Genomic DNA, 16,680 nt, shown 5'->3' with positions numbered 1-16,680 from the left:
AATGTAGTCGAAATACGACACAACTTTGAGTCCAAATCCCCCCTCATATGCACATAAATAAATTATAAGATTCATCACAAGTTGCACGGACAGGAGATTTAAGGATTTATATATATATTTATTACAAGGGAATGAGATACCCACGTATACAAACTACTACACCTTCATTGACGTTCAAACTCACTATTTAGTATTTACCACATATGGGAGCAACCTGGTACTATTGGACCACAAGGTCCTTGGTAAGGATTTATATATATAAGTTCAGGTTCCGGTGTTTCTCGTGCGGCCGTGTAGTCACTCACCATTAGATACGCGCGCACCAGAAATGCACTATTAGGTGTGGTGCATTTTTGTGTGTGTGGTACATTGGTGTATTTCATTGTGATGCATTTCCGAACACTGTATGATGCATTTTTACATACCTAATGGTGAATCTGCATCGACCGCATTTGAACCTGTGTGTGTGTGTGTGTATATATATATATATATATATATATATATATATATATATATATATATATACCACACTAGGTTTTTTAGTTTAGGTCAAACTAATCCTAAATCTCCAAAATTTGTGTTCAAGCTAAGAGTCGTTGGATGAAGTAAATTGCAAGTCATCCAAGCAGCCCCTCACTGGCTTAGTGAGACCCTATCATTGACTCTGCGCATAAAAATATCTCCATATTATCCACCAACTTGAAGAGCCTAATCTCGGGTCTATGAATATTGATATGATGTGTTGGATTATCGATTTAGGGTCTATTATTGGGCTTATAAGCTAAGCCTCAAATATAATACGGAGTAACAACAATGATCAAGAAGTAATGAAACAAAGAATGTAGTGATTATTGTAATAGCAACTATGGAGGTGGAGTATATTTTTTGGTAGCAGAGTTTCACTATTAGTATTTGTACAGAGAGAAGTTTTGTATTATTCATACACCAATAGAAGGGAAGGAGGAGGAACAATCTGACAGTATATGATCATCGATAGTTGATACCTACTATTCCTGGATATTCCATTTGCCTACCTAGATATGGCAAATTATTCCGTGGACCCCGGTCCACCTTGCAAGGAGTATCTGAATCCAAAATACACATTTTATCTAGTGAATGTTTACAATTTTGTAAAAAGTAAATTGTGAACATTTATGTAAATTGTGTATTTCACTATTTTGATAAAGGTTCGTTTAGAAAGTAGAAAAATGACTTATGGAAAATGACTAAATGAGTCATTTTTCATAAAACATTTTCTTTTTTCATGTTTGGCTGCACAACAGAAAACTGTCTTTGTGTCTTTTGTTCATTTTACAGAAAATGACTTGAATTGTATAATTAAACAATTTAATTATTTTGTTTAATTAAAATTTAAACTGATTGCAAATTTATATATTGTCATAACCTCTATTGACAATCTCATCCTTCATAAAAAATAAACAAAAACTCACGTTGCAAATTTATATATATAAAAAAATCACAACACAATAACATTGTCAAAGAAACCATAACAAAAAAAAAAAAAAAAAAAATTAGAGCAAAACCACAGCAAAACAACCGGGAACAAAAAATCACAACAAAATCTGATTTCCAGAACAAAAATCAATCTAGCCGACTGGTTTCCAGACTGGCTTCGGAACCAATCTGGCCGATGCGAAAAGGCGTGAGGAAGGTGTGAGAAGACCGCAGAGAACTTGAAAAATGACTTTCTAAAAAAAAAAAAATCATTTTCTTAAAAATAGGAGGCATTTTCCCTTGATCAAGACATGATTTTTCATTGACTCTAAAGTTTTCTTTTTTGCCAAACATTGAAAACCCGAAAAATAATTTCCAAAAATCATTTTCCAGATTTTTAGACACACCCTAAACCCTAAATGGACTTTGTTTTAATCTTCCCTTCAAATCCATAACTTCAACCAAAGATTCTCTCGGTGGCCCATCATTAATGGGTTGCAAGTTATTGAGTCTATTTGTGTAGTGTGGTGTACCATAACTCCAATATGTTATATTTTGTAAAATTGTATATAACACTTTGTTAGATGTACATATGAGAGACTACAACTTTACAAAGTGAGAGTATATGATACAATTTATCATCATTTCAATATAAAGTGAGACTTAAATTTGAAATGTTCTTTTACCTATAGAATAAGAAGTACAAATTTTGATGTAAATAGTATTTGTAACACACAAATTGGATGGATAAAAGTCTCTTAGGTAGCTTATTAATTACTCATCAAGCCAAAATCTTTTTTCACAACATATTGTATGAAAACACAACAGTAAATAGACCCATTTACAGCAGTAAAATGGATCATTAGAACATTGATTAGAAAAAAAAAAAAAAAAAAAAAAAACTTTTTACTATTAGGACATGTTACCACATACCCTCATTACTTTCTTCTCTTTGCTATTTCCACAAGCATAGTCAAAAGAGCTTCACACATTTCACTAGCACCAGGCTCAAGAGGATCCTTTCTCCAGCAAGAGTACACCATCCAAGCATGGTCAAGTTTCTTGTCCGGTTTCACCACCACCGAGCCCGGCACTTCGGCGTCGCGACACGTCACTACGCCGTCGCTCTTCTCCCCGTATCGCAGTTGCAGATGGAGGGCGCAGAGTGCGAGGGCGGCCGAGACGGGTAAGATGACGGGCACCTTGAATCCCGATTGGAGAAGAAGCGCAGCGATCGGGATCCAGGGAAGCTCTGCCTGTGCTATGTGTGACATGGTGGCTATAACCCCGGGTGTCACCCTCGCCTCGGAGTGGAAGGAAACGAGAGGAATGTCGCTGGGGAGCGTATGGTTTTTTACAAACTCCTTTTGCTTCTCGTATGTTAGGTCATCCAACGCCTGCATATCGCCCTATCGAGTATTTCTATCTCAAACACTTTGCTCAATTATACCAAACATTAAAAAAAAAACTCGAAAACTACTAATAAGACCAGCATCCATTACCTTGAATATCTTGCAAACGATAAACTCCATGATCCTCCGGGTTTCCTTGTCAGCAATCTGGCCTTCGCGAAGAATATCCGATGCAACCGGCGATCCACCATACGGGCTCTGCACGAACGCCAATCCCGCAACTTTATCCTTCAAGTCATGCCAATAAATCGACAAAGCAGCAGCAGCATCAATCCCTCCTTTGCTGTGACCGAGCAACATTACACACTTGCCCGATCCCCAGTATAATTCCTCGATATACTCCTTTAGTTCCCAAGCATTCTTTTCCACAGACGCCTTCATTCACGCCCAAAAGTTAAAATTCACAAAAACAACTTTTCCTATAGGGGGATTCAACTCTATTTTTGAAGCATTCTTTGTACCTCGCTCTGGATCTTAGCGATATGACAAGCGAGGCCCATCTTCGAGAAGACCTTTTTGGTAGTCACGAAATACAACGGACCGACATTACTGAAAAGGCCTGAAAAGTAATATGTAAAACATAGATATGTGTACGCAAAATAGAAAATTAGAACAAACTTGTATTATAAGGAGAGTAATTAAACCTGGGATTAAAAGATAAACAAAACAATCAGGCAGCATATGATTCCCATTCCTGATGAACAAACGTAAATAAATAAGAGGCGATGCATATCATACTCATATATCATTAACCTCGATAAACATAGTCTATGTGTACCTAATGTCTTGTAGTAGCTCCGAGAATCGTGCAGAACCATCCTCCACGGGAGCCAGTCCGGGATCTCGTAGCATCCATCCAATATCACCAGAAGATCCATGCAAGGTTGTAGATACCCGTGATATAAAGCTGCAAATAAAACGAAGTATAGATCTTCTTAAAAATCGGAAGCAATCACTGTTAGAAAGGAAAAAACCGAATGTGCAAATGATTCTACTTAAGTATGTACCGTTGCACTCGAGCATGAGCACATCTGGCATAACAAAAGGAGCTGTTCCAAGGGGCGGACATTAATCTCCAACCGAATTTAAGACCGGATACCGGAAGTGTCACCCTACAACAACATTAACCAACAAAAGACTAAATAAGGACCGCAATGACACGAGATTGGTACTTCCATATGAATAAACATCATTACCCTTTAAAAACGAGGTTGACACTCCTACGAGTGACATTGTGTTTTACGATTCGTGATAGTGAATATAAAGGCAAATTATCACCGATCTCGCAGGGGTCAACGCCAAGCCTGGTCGTTGGGTGGCAAACTTCCAACGAAGATGAGCAACATCGAGAACTCAATTCATATCTCGTATATTGCCCAGATCCAATGGCCACCGACTCCTGTGAGCATCTACTCACATCTCTAAAGACGAGAAGATCCTCTGCAATAACATTAAGTTCCAAAAGACGGGAAAATCAACAAGTACAACGCAATCAATGGAATCGAAGTCTGTGTACCCCTAATCTAATCCCTTAAATTTTTTGCCCACAATCTACCACCCAGGAACTAACTGAGTTGCCCGTTCGGGCTCTAATCCCTTAAATTGCTTAGACAACTCACCAATAAACTGGAAAAATTGTTGTGCTATATAAGATGTCAAGTTCACTAGTAGTGAAATTATGTCCTCCATTGTTTCACAGCAAGAACGCCTTCAATGAGATGAGGCCTGGAAAACCAAACTACACAATGGAAAGCCTTCGTAAACGAGAAGAAAACTTTACAACAATGGCTTTCAGCATCTTCGTATACATATATGCAGACATTTGTAATTTGTAATCAACATAAAATTCAAGAACAAGACCCTAATCTAAACTGTCTGAAAAAGACAGATTCGAAATTATAACCAGAACTGGACAATCAGTACAGATGCAATGGATGTAAAGCTACTAACTTCAACAATTAATGGATTCAATTAGTCCATATGAGGAGCATAAACATGGCTTGATTTCAAATTATTCAACAAAAGCAAATTCATAAAACCTTAATCAAGATAAGACAAAACCAAAAGAGTTCAAATGCAATCATCACAGGATACAACAAATTATGCTACTAAAGATCCAAACATCAGAGAATGATTGACTTACATGGAATTGTGGTTCCAGAAGAATAGAGACAGCTAAATCTGCAAAAACATTATGATCACATTTGAATAAAAAGAAAAAAAAAAAAAGTTAACATTAAGATGATCTATATGAGAACAAAGCAACAGAAAGTTATGTTTATCCACTGTCCTCATCAGTGGCCCCCCATATTGATGTGTCTTTTCAGTTTTCAGTTTTCAGATCAAAGATCCATTTTCAGAATAAATAATTTCAACCCCATCTCTAATCCTCTCCAAAGTTTCAAACTTTGTTAAATCCCTCCAAATTTGCAAACACTATTACCCGTAAAAACTGAAAATCCGAGGTCATTTGTCGTTGTTGTCGTCGTTGTCAAAAGTATTAAACGGATAAGAAACGGAAATCTTGAAAGCCCAGAGGCAGGGTGGAATGCGGTGAGTGTGAATCTGTGTCCGGATAATTTGGGATGGTCTGAGGATCTAAGAACACACGTGTCGGAGAGGCGTGAGCGGATAAGACATTCAGCGACAACAGAAAGTGGAAAGTGGGCCCATTGAATCTTCGATTTCTTTAAAAGGAAAGGACTCGTGGCAAGATGGGAACATGCTTACTGAGTCTGAACTCTGGAAGTGTGTTGGAATTCCAGGGCTTGCAGATCAGATCAAATTTGTTTTGTGTTTTTATGATATGATCCGTAAATAAATGTGGGATAGTATTTAATTTTGGAGAAGCATATTAATTTTGTTGGTACATTAAGTTTCTTAATTTATGATAAATTAATCTTAAATGCCCAGAATTCCTATCCAAGAACACTAAAGGAAGTAAATCACGAGTCGTTCAATCAATTCTTAATTTTCACCCTGTCTGTACACTTTGTGCACAAGAAGTCTCCCCGACCTTGTTGCTGGAGCAAGATTTTCAAGATAAACCTTGAACCATTGAGTTAAGTTCCGCGAGAAGTGGCCTATTGACATTCTTGAGAGTGACCTATTAACCCTGTAATTATAAAGTTCTAAGTTCGACTCCTAGTGAAAAAGACATATTGACTTTCTTGGTTTGAACCCGGTTAGCTATAAGCAATCTAGATTGGTTTACCTCCTTGTGGTCTTTTTGTCTAAATAGCTTAGTTGTTAGCTAATTGGGTTAATGGATTTGATTACTTGATAGCATTAACTGATTGTAGAAAGATGTTCGGTAAATTAGCTGTTATGATTACATACAAAATGACTTTCTCATAAAGCTTATGGAAAAAGCTACTTTGAACAGTTTTTTGAATTTTAGCATTTTAGAGCAATAAATTGTTACAAAAAGCTAATTAATCAAACACTTATATTGAATGTTTAACCAAGTCAAACAGCTAATAGTGGTCAAATAAGCCAAAATTGACTGATAAACTATGTTACCAAACAGGTCAATAGTAATTTACAGCATAAACCTGCAAAAAAAATTTACATTAAGCAAACAACACACTGCAGATTGCAGAAAAGAGATGTTTTTCCATATAAAGCTTCCTGGCAGTTAATGGTATTGGTGCCATTTTCTTCTTCATCACCTTGCTTTTACTTGGAAGACTCTATTGTACCAAATTGAATGAAGGGTCATGTGGAAAAGATCATATTTTTGAGGCTTCACATGCCAAAGAAAATGCTGCTGAACCTTTCTCACAGCAACTTGCATCTGGAGATACTTCTCTTCTGGTACAGAGAGGAGTATATCTTTCAGGTTCGGTATGTCCTTCTCTGCAACAACTATGGAGAATGCATCCCAGTTCAGGACATCAAAAAACGGCGGCACAAAGTTGTCGGATACGATGACTGGCACGCATTCGTAGTAGATGGCTTCGACGACCCTCGGGCTGTTCACTTCATAGCCCTTCGGGCAGATGCAGAACTTGCTGCTCTTCATGTGTTGAATGTAGCTCATTTTGCTGGCAACACCGGGTGGCATTGGGCCGAAGATCTTCATATCGGGGTCCCTGTCCTTCCAATGCTCGAGCAGGATGGGTCGTAAGTACCCGTGCATGTTTCCAGCGTAGAAAGCGAGAATACGCCTCTGCGATGCCGGTTTCCCACCGAGATCTCTCAGAGGATTCCGCTGGGAGCGAATGTATGTTTCGGGCAGGGACACATCCCTTCCTATTTTGAACCCTGCAGTAACGTCGGCATTGCAGAGAGCCTTGATGCAATGCTCCATGTGGTGTCGCGTTTCGTAAGGAGCCTACGAGGATCGAAAGACAAATAAGAATTCAAAAGAAACTATCCGGCTCTGTTACAATGTAGTATCTGTTCATAACTACTTTCTCAATCTACTGAAGCAGCACGAAGAGTCAATACTGGCCCCTTCGTGCCAGTGTGCCACTAGACCACAAGGTCATTGGCGACTATCAGGGAATTTAGAAACAAGAAACTATAGAAAATGTTACCCAGTCATGGCATGCTACGAGAAAATGATCAGCCCCGCCAGTTCTGTTCCAGAAGCGGTATTTAGCAGCAATCCTTTCCGAGTAATCCTTCAGATACTGTCGGAGATTGGTCCGATCGTGGGAGTTACGTACATACAAAGTATACTCCAGCATCCGTGAACTAAAAGGCATGTAAAACAAGTGAGCCTTTCGAGGATCTTTCACAACATATTTCCTATTCCTCTCCATCAATTTCATGAACCACCCCTCAGATGCATACAGTCCTTTTAGGATTGGTTGGTGAAAGATGGGTTTCGCACCTTCCTTGTAGACGTATATCTTGAGTATGCTCTCCATAAGCTCATAGCTCCTGTTAATTACGTAAAGCACCTGAACATCTATAATAACGGAAGTTCCTCTACCCCGATTTCGTCTAATATTATAAGGCATGAAACTAGCAAAAGACATAACCCTATTACTCGGAAGATAACAAGGCAAACATCCACTAGTCTTTTTTTTTTGTCAGACCACGAGGTGTCCTGAGCAGACCCTAACTGTAGGAGGCACCTTTAAGCCCGTACCATACTCGGACTAATCCCCGTCCGCACTGGGCTGGCCCAATTAAGGGGCAAAGTGCCGGCCAGATCATACGAGAGGGGAGCATTCTAGTCTTTGCATACAATAAAAGTCCCTTATAGAACTCGATTATACACAAACAAAAAGCAGCTAAGCTAACCTTTTGAACATGGATATATTTCGGAAGACGGGAGCATAAAGTTCTTGATCAGTCTTCAGAAGGGGAGCATTCTCGATCTGCAACTTAGCTGCTAGAATGTCCTTATCACGTTCAGATGACCACCTCGGTCTCTAAAATCCAACTTCGAGAAAAAATAAATCAACATATTTTACCTTTAGTAAAGGAAAGGCAATACTATATTACAAGAGAAAGGCATACCGCTGCACGTGAACGAGCACGATTTCGGACTAGTAAGCGTTCCATTTGAGAGAAAGACGTTACCGACTTTGGTGGCATTTCACATCTCATCTTCTTCCTAGCCCGATTCCTTGTTGTAGTAGACACGTTAGGTTGCAACAAAACAATGTTCCCACTGTTGGGAAGCGAAAGATTTTGTTCTCCAGATTTAGACAAGTTACGAGGAGAAATACCCAAGTTGCTCAAGCTTGATCTCGAAGAAACCAATGGATCCCTACGGGTTGAACCAACAACGGGTAACGAGGCATCGACTCCAACTCGCTGACTCCCGTCAGGCATCATACCTCTATTAGCATCTGACGTAGAGACCGTTGATAATTCATTACTATTCTCGATGGTTTCATCCTCACTTGGTCTTACAGAACCATGTTCTTGGTTTATACCACTCTGCACCTTCAACTCCTCGTCTGCCTCCATTTCCTCAAACAGATTTTCATTATCCAGGGTTGCATCTTCAACAAAATCAAAATCATTATCTAGCGATTTTTCATTCAAAATAGAACTACTCTTCTCCCCGTCATCAACAATTTGTCCTGCAACCCGTGTCTTAACTCTATATGTGTTTTCCACACCAGTAGGCAACAGAGACAAGTTAGCAAAGCTTGAACCATCAACCGTAACAGGTTCATCTGACTTCAACGAAGATTCTTTAAACGAGAAGCTAACTTTCTGGTGTATAATTTCGGTGTTATCAGGCAACAGAGAGAGAAGGGCATTGCCATAAGGAAGCATCAAGGTCTGACAAAATAAATGAGTAAGTGCCACTAAACACAACACCAAAATCCATTTCCTTCTATCAATTTGGCACAACTTCTGAAAATCAATTGTGTACATCATACCAAAAGAGCTATCACCCAAAATTCAAAATGATTGGTTTCTCAATGCAAATTAAGAATCCAATTCATTGTCCCTGCATAAAAATTTGAACTGTTATAACTTCAGTTTTCAAGCACCAGATAAAATCATTAATTTCATAAAACACAAAACCACACCCAGATTCATAGTCTACCAAAATGCAGGTCTCAATTACACAGTACCAAAAAAATTTGAGAACTTTAGAGTCCAATTCAAGCTCCAGGGACCAAACTAAGAACTGGGTATCTCTAAACTAGCATTCTGGAAAAGATTGGTTTATAAAACCCATCTCCAAAATTTTAAAAAATGCTACTACCTACTAACCAATTATAAGTGAGCTCTAACCACACAGAACAAATTAAAGATACACAGAGCAACTGAAGTATCTTTTACCCATTAGAGATTAAATTAGAAAAGCACAAACTTCAGTAATTATCCAACCCATTAATCAAAGCATGCAAGAAATCAAATTTTGCTTAATTTAGAGAGAGATATATGGAGATAGAGGTGTTACCGTGAAGAGCATGAAGTTGGGATTTAAGATTGGAGAAGTAAACATGCATCAGAGGATTCGGAGCAACTGATTTTGCTTGTGCAGTTGAACGGCCGGCGAGCTACGGCTAAAGCACACATGTTCTTTCGCATCTTTTGAAGAAACGACAGCGATTATTGGATTATTAAATTAAAGGGTGTTTTTTGTCTTTTCACTAAAAGACAAACACTACGTATATGCTTCACAAAATATTTTATCCAAATATTTTTATTTTAATAATTTTATATTTAGTACTGTATTTGATAACAATTTTTTGGTATCAAGAGATTACACTTTATATTAATTGAATTTGCAAAATATCCAAATCAAATCAAACTTTTTATTTCCAAATTAATCAAACAAATTTTTTTTTCAATTAAACAATTAACTAAAATATTTTAGTAATATAAACAATTCGGTTAACTGATATGTTAATTCGATCAGTTAATCAATCAATTAATCAGTTCAATCAGTTAATCGATTTCATCAAATTATGCATAGCACTACTAACAACTTATGACCATAATTTAGTCAACATATATCCTCTTTCTTTTCACAAATTATCATATATTCTGTTAAAAAGACAAACTTATGAAAGGAAGATGTATTGTCTGGTATGGGCTTAAAGGTGTCTCCTACAGTTAGGGTCCGCTCAAGACACCTCATGGGCCGACAAAAAGAAAAAATGACAAACTTATGAAAGGTATTTCTATAACACTAATCTTAATTTCTGTAATTCCATTCCATGTGGTCAAAAGCCAGCCAGACTAGGCTTGCAGTCCAGGCTTTCCTTGCAGTTCTTGATCAGGTGTGCAGTATCTTCTCCAGAACCAATGGTTCTGCCACAGAAAATATATTTCCTCTATGGGCACCTGTTTTGTCTCCGGCAAGAGGAAGAAGATGAAGCAGCTCATGATCACAATCAAGGCTGCAAACAGCAGAAAGATGCCATATTTGAGGTGGCAAAGAGATACAAGGAAACACTGGGCAATGAGGGCTGTGAAGATCATGTTAACGCACACGACCACGCTTTGCCCTGCTGAACGTGTTTCGAGGGGGAAGAGTTCGCTAGGCACCAGCCACCCGAGAGGCCCCCAAGACCTCCCATAAGCGAGAACGAATATGCAGATTATGATCACGAGGAAGGTGCCAATTCCTTTAGGGAGCTCGACGCCTTGGCCAAACTTCAGGGCCAGCGTGATTGCCACCGCCACCTGCACCACATCAAAGTTAAAAGTCTAAGCTGATAGTTGGATTGCACATTAATGGCTCAACAAAGCTGACAGTGAAACAAGAGTTGTACCAAGACACAGATCATTTCAGCACCGGCTTCCAAGAAAAACGCCCTTCTCCCAAACTTGTCAACATAAGCCATTGATATGAACGTTGCCAGCACAAGTGCTCCGCTGGTAATGGCAGATGAATAAAGAGATGCCCCCGAGCCAAACCCCAAGCTTTGAAATATCACGGGGGCATAGAAAAGAATCGAGTTCATGCCAGTGAGCTGCTGGAATGCTGGGATTCCAAGGGCTCCAATTATCAACTGAGGCCGGTTCCTCCTCTTTAGAAGGTTCCTAAACGGATTCTTTATAGCTTGGGCAGCCCGGCTTGCATCAACAAGATCAGAGAACTCTGCATCCACCTTCGAGGTACCTCTAACTCTCTCCAGGACTTCTCTCGCCTCCTCTAATCGACCCTGCTCCACGAGACTGTTTGGGGTCTCGGGGAGGAAGAGTCCACCTACAAACATGAGCGTGGCTGGAACCGTGGCTAAACCAAGCGATAATCTCCACCCCCAAGGATGGATCTTCTCGGTTGCATAGTTTATGAAGTTGGCAACGAATATCCCCAGGCAAGTCGTGAGCTGAAAGAGCTGATTCACTGCTCCCCGGACTTTAGCAGGCGCCATTTCTGACAGATACAATGGCACTGCCTGCAGTACAATGTGTTAGAAGTTAGAAGTTAGAACAAAACAACGCTATTCGAAAGATCCACCATTTCACTTACTTGATTGCCAAATCCAATGCCTACACCAAGAAGACAGCGACCGATGATCAGCATCGCTATGTTCTTTGCAAAAGCGTTAACGATTGCTCCCAAGAAGAAACTGACTCCTCCACAGAGAATGCTGGCTCTCCTGCCTCGATTTCTGGTCACATATGAAGCACCAAAGGTGGAGATAAGGGCAGCAAAGTAAAGGGAGGAAGTGAACAAAGTGAGGATTTGATTGTCATATTTGCAGTAGTCTGTTTCTTTGAGATGTGCTTGCTTCCTTCTGTAGATTTTGGGGAAGAATTCCTTCAAGAAATCATCCATGGAGGTCACACCACCTGAAAATGACACCAAAAAACAATTGGTTTCCATTGCATTGCCTGTCCAAACAGGTCTTTGCCAAATGCTAAATATTATCCCAAGTAGGCAAAATATCAATTTTGAGTAACAAGAAAAACCCGCAACCATTACTCAATAGTGTGCATTGAATAAACCCCACCTTGTGACCTTAGCTGGCAAAAGAACAAGGAAGTAAACCAAACTAGGTTACGGGTTACCCATAACTAACCAGCTCAAACTAAGAAGGCTAATAGGTCTCAATCTATATTCTAGTGAAAATTATTAAAAGTAAACTAATTTTTAGGTAAAAATTTGAGTATATTTAGATTTTTTTTTAAAAAAAAAGTTGTGAATTTTATGTGAAATTATCACTATACACCACCAAAAGAGGATGAATTATTATCCTCCCTACTAAAATATGTAAATTATAGAGATGATGATATCTAGACTATAGTGATTTCACCACTTTAATTTCGGAATAAAATTTGTACCTATTTTAGTCCAAATTTTTGTTAAAAAGTAAAATATAAATTTGATACTCAAGATATTATTGAAGAAAATTAGAAGTAAAAATAAAAATTGAAGTGGTTATAATGTTATATCACCAGAGGGACCATTTCCACAATTCCACAATTTACCCTCCACCATTATTTTCTCATTCCTCTGTTCTATCATTCGGAATCGCCGACACTCATAAGGTATAGTATATAGTATAATATACAGGGAAAAACAAGACAATGACGACGACATCAGCATTGAACAAAATAGTTGCCGGAACACAAACAAAAAACGACCTTGACAAACGTTGTCAAAACCAAAATCTCTCAGATCAAAACTCAAAAGTAGAAAGTGAAAGACTGACCAGAAACACCGAGATCATAACCGAACAGAGATCCTCCCATGGCTGCAACGATACACGCAAAGATGAAATAGGAAGTGATCCTGTACTCGTACAGGTGGGCCCTCCCTCCTCCGGAGTCCACAAAAGCCCCGCCCGCCATTGCTCCTTCTTCTCTGTGCTCCGATTTTCAGTGAAAAATTATGAGTGGACCTACACTTGAGACTTTGAGAGGTAGCTGCTGTGTATCTATATATATATATATATACAATTTCTTGGATAAAGATAAGAGTTACAACAGTTAGCCAGTTAGGACGTGTGAGTGTATCGATATATGATTGGTCAACGGTAGGATTATATAATATGGAGTATCATTTAGTATCATTTATCATTTATTATTCTAGTAATATTATGGGTGTATTCGATATATGGTTGTCCAAAAACACGCAGTTTGTGCGTGTGCAATAAGGGTTGATACTGCTAATTAGGTGTAAGCAATATAAATAACACAAGACCAAGTAAAGCAAGTAAGTCTTTATTGATCAAGGTAGAGGCCCTAAGTACAATCTACTTGGTTGCTCTGAGTACCGACTGAGTGCGGTCGGGATTCTCTAGTAACAACCTATCGATCGTCCAAAAGTCCCCTACACTGTAGCTACTGTGGGTATTTATAGCCGCGACGCCGGAGACAAGGTTCCAGCCGTTCGGCATGCTCTCCACGTAGCCTCCACGTGTCCTCCTCCCGGGTGCCCTGTCTGTCGTCGTAAAGAACCGCCACGTGTCTTTAGTCAGCTCTCTCGCCGAAGGACTACCGCTCGGGGTTGACACCATCGCTCGGGCAACTCCCGGTCGGTTCCCGACCGGGTTCTTCTCAAGGAGCCCGACCTGTTACCTGCAAAGACAGAGAGACAAGGACAAAAGGCTCCTCGGTCGTGGTGAAGCTATGTCGGTCGGGATATTCCCTACCAAGAGCCCCCCAACCCGGGCCTTTTTGATCGTCCGGGAAAAAACGGGACGGGATGTAGAAGTCCAACCGTCGGCTCCTAAACCGACCGGCCAGCTGTCATTCCCTTCCTCGCCACGTGTCGGCCACTGCCGGCCTCTGCGACTGCAACCGGCGCCTCGGAGTCAGCGCGGGTCGTGTCACGCAAGTGGATGAGTTTCCCGCCTAAATGCCCTCCTATAAATAGGCCCTTGATGCCCTCATTTGAACTTTCCTCACTCTTTCGCATCAGTCGGTACCCTCAGAGAGTCCCGAGCAGAGCAGCTTAGCAAGGCAGCCGAACAAGCAAACTTCAACTTTCAAGCTTCAAACTTCAATCTTCCTCCAATCGGTAAGCTCTTAACCCTCCTCTTTAGTTTAGGCTCTCATTTATAGGTAGAACTGTTAGGTCAACTAACTGTCCCGGACGTCTCAAGTCCCTACTAACTCCGACCGACCTTTAGGTAGATCGATATGACGGACTCAGACAGTCAAAACGCCTCGATTGCTGATTACGACGAGGGGGTCGAGCACATCAGCGACGAGGAGGTGGACATTATGTCCTACACCCCGGACGCCAGTCCCCGAGCGACGCCAGCCCCCGAGCAAGCCGCCGAGCGAGACAATGCATCAAGCTCCTCTGGATCGTCAAGCTCGAGTTCGAGCGGATCGGGGAGCTCCAGCGAAGAAGATGAAGAGAGGACCACGTCAAGCGGGCGGGGTTCTCCAACCGAGGGCGTTAGGGAAACGCCTACCCGGGTGGTTGGGGACCACCCGGAGGCTGCTCCTCGAGGGGGTGATCGAGAAAATACCCCCGAGCAGACCGAAGGAGACCCGGCCGGGCCGGCCACACCAGCCGTCGAGCTCGAGTTCTTGAACAGCGAGAGCGTCGAGCAAGAAATGAGCCTGCTGTCCAAAGGCGAGGCGGCTCGGATTGCTGAAATACTCCGGGGTCGGGCAGAATTCGACACGAGCCGGCAACTGGGAAACGTGATTGAGAGGCATCGGGGCAAGTGGATCGGGATGCACTACGACTCCCTGATGGCCCCGATCGCCATTCCCTTCACCCCCCTCCTGAACGCCTTCTTGGCCTATTACCGGGTCGTCCCGGCCCAGATCTGCCCGAACGCACATCGGATCCTGGCCTGCTTCCCACAGATATGCGCTCGGCACGAGGCCGAGTGCACGATGGAGTTGTTTAACTTCATCTACCAGATCAAGGTTCTTCCGGGCCGCTACGGGGGTGGGTTCCTGATGCTGCAATCCCGGGCCGACATGTGTGCAATCAAGGGGCTGCCCGGGAACAACAAGGGGTGGAAAAACAGGATTTTCTCCCTTAAGTACGAGCCCTGGATCTTCTCGGTCGATCGCGTCTGGAGCACACATTTTCGGAAACAAGTGGTGCCGGACGAGACTCAGGCGCTCAAGGAAACGGTTGCTCGGATCTCGAGCGAGATTCATGAGTACACCATCTTCCGGACGGCTGACAGTCTGGAAGCAGCCCAGCTCCCGCCCCCGACCTATGAGCTAAGGGAGAAGTACCTGCCCGTGCCGATGGGCGTAACGGTCGCCAAGCCCTCGAGTCAAAGGAAGAAAGGTTTAACCCGAGCCGTTTATCCCGACCTGAACTCTATATTACGCTCGCACTAACTGGGGTTTTCTTCTTTGTTTGTTTGCAGCAATGGCCGAGTTCGGTGATGAGGATGCCCCCCTTCCCCCGCCCGCCAAGATCTCTCTTGGCGGCAAGAAGAAGGCGAAGACCAAACCATCCGGGGAGAAGGAGATCCCCTCCGGCCGACCACTGAGCGCCTCGACCGTGACGACGGGCGAGGGCTTCATCGTCGAGCCCTCCGACGTTCTGATCACTCGGGTGGAGGTCGCCCGGGGAAAGGAGAAGGTCCCCGAGCGGGGAGTGACCGAGGTAGGCGGCATGAAGCGCCGCCGTGATCAGCACAGCTCGAGCCCTTCGGTCGGGCGAGAAAGGGACTCCTCGTCCATACTGGCCCGGATCGGCAACGCCGCGCCGGTCAAGGAGGATCTGGGGACGATGACCCCGACCCAAGTGGTTGAACGGATCGGCCACGACCTGGCCGAGGTAAGCTCTTCTTAACCAACAGCTTTTTTGTTGAAGCGTTGCTGATCGGGCTAACCCCGAGTGTCTTTTATCTTCGCAGATTTCCCGGGCCGCTCAGCTCCTGCAAGGTCGGGCTATATTGGCCGAGGAAGCTGATCACCACAAGAAGACGGCCGCCCGTCGCTTGAAGGAGATCAAGGAGCTCCATGCCGAACTGGAGAAAACCCAGAAGGCTTTGAAGAAGAGCGACGAGGACCGGGTTCTCGCCGAGAAGGTCGCCAGCCGGGCGGTAGGAGAGGCCAAGGAGCTAAAGGCCCAGCTCGAGAGCCCGAGCGAGCTGGTGCGGGCAGCCTTCAAGGACAAGGAGCTGGGCACGGCCTTCCTAACAGCAGCCCGAGGAGACGAGGTCGGGAACGAGTTGATCGTATCGTTCGGGAAATGGGCCTTTACGGCCGGGAAGCAGAAAATGCTTGAACGCACCCGCAAGCGGTTGGAGGAGGCCCTCGACGCCGATGATCTCCAACTGGTCTTGTCGGCCTTACCCCCGGACGTGGCAGATCCCGGTCCCTCACCCTTTACCCCGACCCCGAAAGCCAAGGCAACCGAGCCCGGGGCATCGTCGGCGGCCCCTTCGAGCGGGAAGGAAGCAGCTGCTGGGGCTCGGGAGGCGAAGAAGTAGGCTAGGCT

At 42.7% G+C, this 16,680-nt stretch overlaps 2 protein-coding genes across 6 annotated transcripts; both read right to left on the bottom strand.

Annotated features, from left to right (window-relative positions):
* Positions 1-2,194: 2,194 nt before the first annotated feature.
* On the bottom strand, positions 2,195-9,905 carry LOC109186865 (probable glycosyltransferase At3g07620). Of its 5 annotated transcripts, XM_019337039.1 has the most exons (10): positions 5,311-5,699; positions 5,011-5,048; positions 4,487-4,605; positions 4,064-4,307; positions 3,875-3,979; positions 3,646-3,774; positions 3,512-3,561; positions 3,329-3,426; positions 2,958-3,242; positions 2,195-2,864 (listed from the first exon to the last, which is right to left on the bottom strand). In XM_019337039.1, the coding sequence occupies exons 3-10, from the start codon at positions 4,554-4,556 to the stop codon at positions 2,394-2,396; spliced, it is 1,452 nt and encodes a 483-aa protein (XP_019192584.1). In that variant the 5' UTR covers positions 4,557-4,605; positions 5,011-5,048; positions 5,311-5,699; the 3' UTR covers positions 2,195-2,393. The 5 variants fall into 5 exon arrangements, with proteins under 5 accessions (XP_019192584.1, XP_019192582.1, XP_019192583.1 ...); XM_019337038.1 differs by lacking the exons at positions 2,195-2,864; positions 2,958-3,242; positions 3,329-3,426; ... (5 more) ...; positions 5,011-5,048; positions 5,311-5,699 and adding exons at positions 6,535-7,203; positions 7,409-7,757; positions 8,124-8,254; ... (1 more) ...; positions 8,683-9,291; positions 9,751-9,904; XM_019337035.1 differs by lacking the exons at positions 2,195-2,864; positions 2,958-3,242; positions 3,329-3,426; ... (5 more) ...; positions 5,011-5,048; positions 5,311-5,699 and adding exons at positions 6,535-7,203; positions 7,409-7,757; positions 8,124-8,254; positions 8,343-9,291; positions 9,751-9,905.
* A 389-nt stretch (positions 9,906-10,294) lies between these two features.
* Positions 10,295-13,191, bottom strand: LOC109186878 (sugar transport protein 14-like). Its single transcript, XM_019337057.1, has 4 exons — positions 12,962-13,191; positions 11,776-12,098; positions 11,072-11,701; positions 10,295-10,982 (listed from the first exon to the last, which is right to left on the bottom strand). The coding sequence occupies exons 1-4, from the start codon at positions 13,098-13,100 to the stop codon at positions 10,536-10,538; spliced, it is 1,539 nt and encodes a 512-aa protein (XP_019192602.1). The 5' UTR covers positions 13,101-13,191; the 3' UTR covers positions 10,295-10,535.
* Between the last annotated feature and the right edge of the window lie 3,489 nt (positions 13,192-16,680).

Source organism: Ipomoea nil, unplaced genomic scaffold (genome assembly GCF_001879475.1).
Source record: "Ipomoea nil cultivar Tokyo-kokei standard unplaced genomic scaffold, Asagao_1.1 scaffold1407, whole genome shotgun sequence".
Lineage (NCBI taxonomy): Eukaryota > Viridiplantae > Streptophyta > Magnoliopsida > Solanales > Convolvulaceae > Ipomoea > Ipomoea nil.
Note: the sequence above shows the minus strand (reverse complement) of the source record. Positions and strands in the feature narration are given on the sequence as shown.

Bases quoted from the DNA above. Each gene is read 5' to 3' on its own strand.
- LOC109186865 (XM_019337035.1), bottom strand. From the start codon at position 9,218: ATGATGTACACAATTGATTTTCAGAAGTTGTGCCAAATTGATAGAAGG. The intron at 8,255-8,342 runs GTATGCCTTTCT...GTTGGATTTTAG, and splicing joins GTGCTCGTTCACGTGCAGCG to AGACCGAGGTGGTCATCTGA. The intron at 7,758-8,123 runs GTTAGCTTAGCT...CGTAATTAACAG, and splicing joins AATATATCCATGTTCAAAAG to GAGCTATGAGCTTATGGAGA.
- LOC109186878 (XM_019337057.1), bottom strand. From the start codon at position 13,100: ATGGCGGGCGGGGCTTTTGTGGACTCCGGAGGAGGGAGGGCCCACCTG. The intron at 12,099-12,961 runs GTCAGTCTTTCA...TGTCATTTTCAG, and splicing joins TTATGATCTCGGTGTTTCTG to GTGGTGTGACCTCCATGGAT. The intron at 10,983-11,071 runs GTACAACTCTTG...GATGTGGTGCAG, and splicing joins CTGAAATGATCTGTGTCTTG to GTGGCGGTGGCAATCACGCT.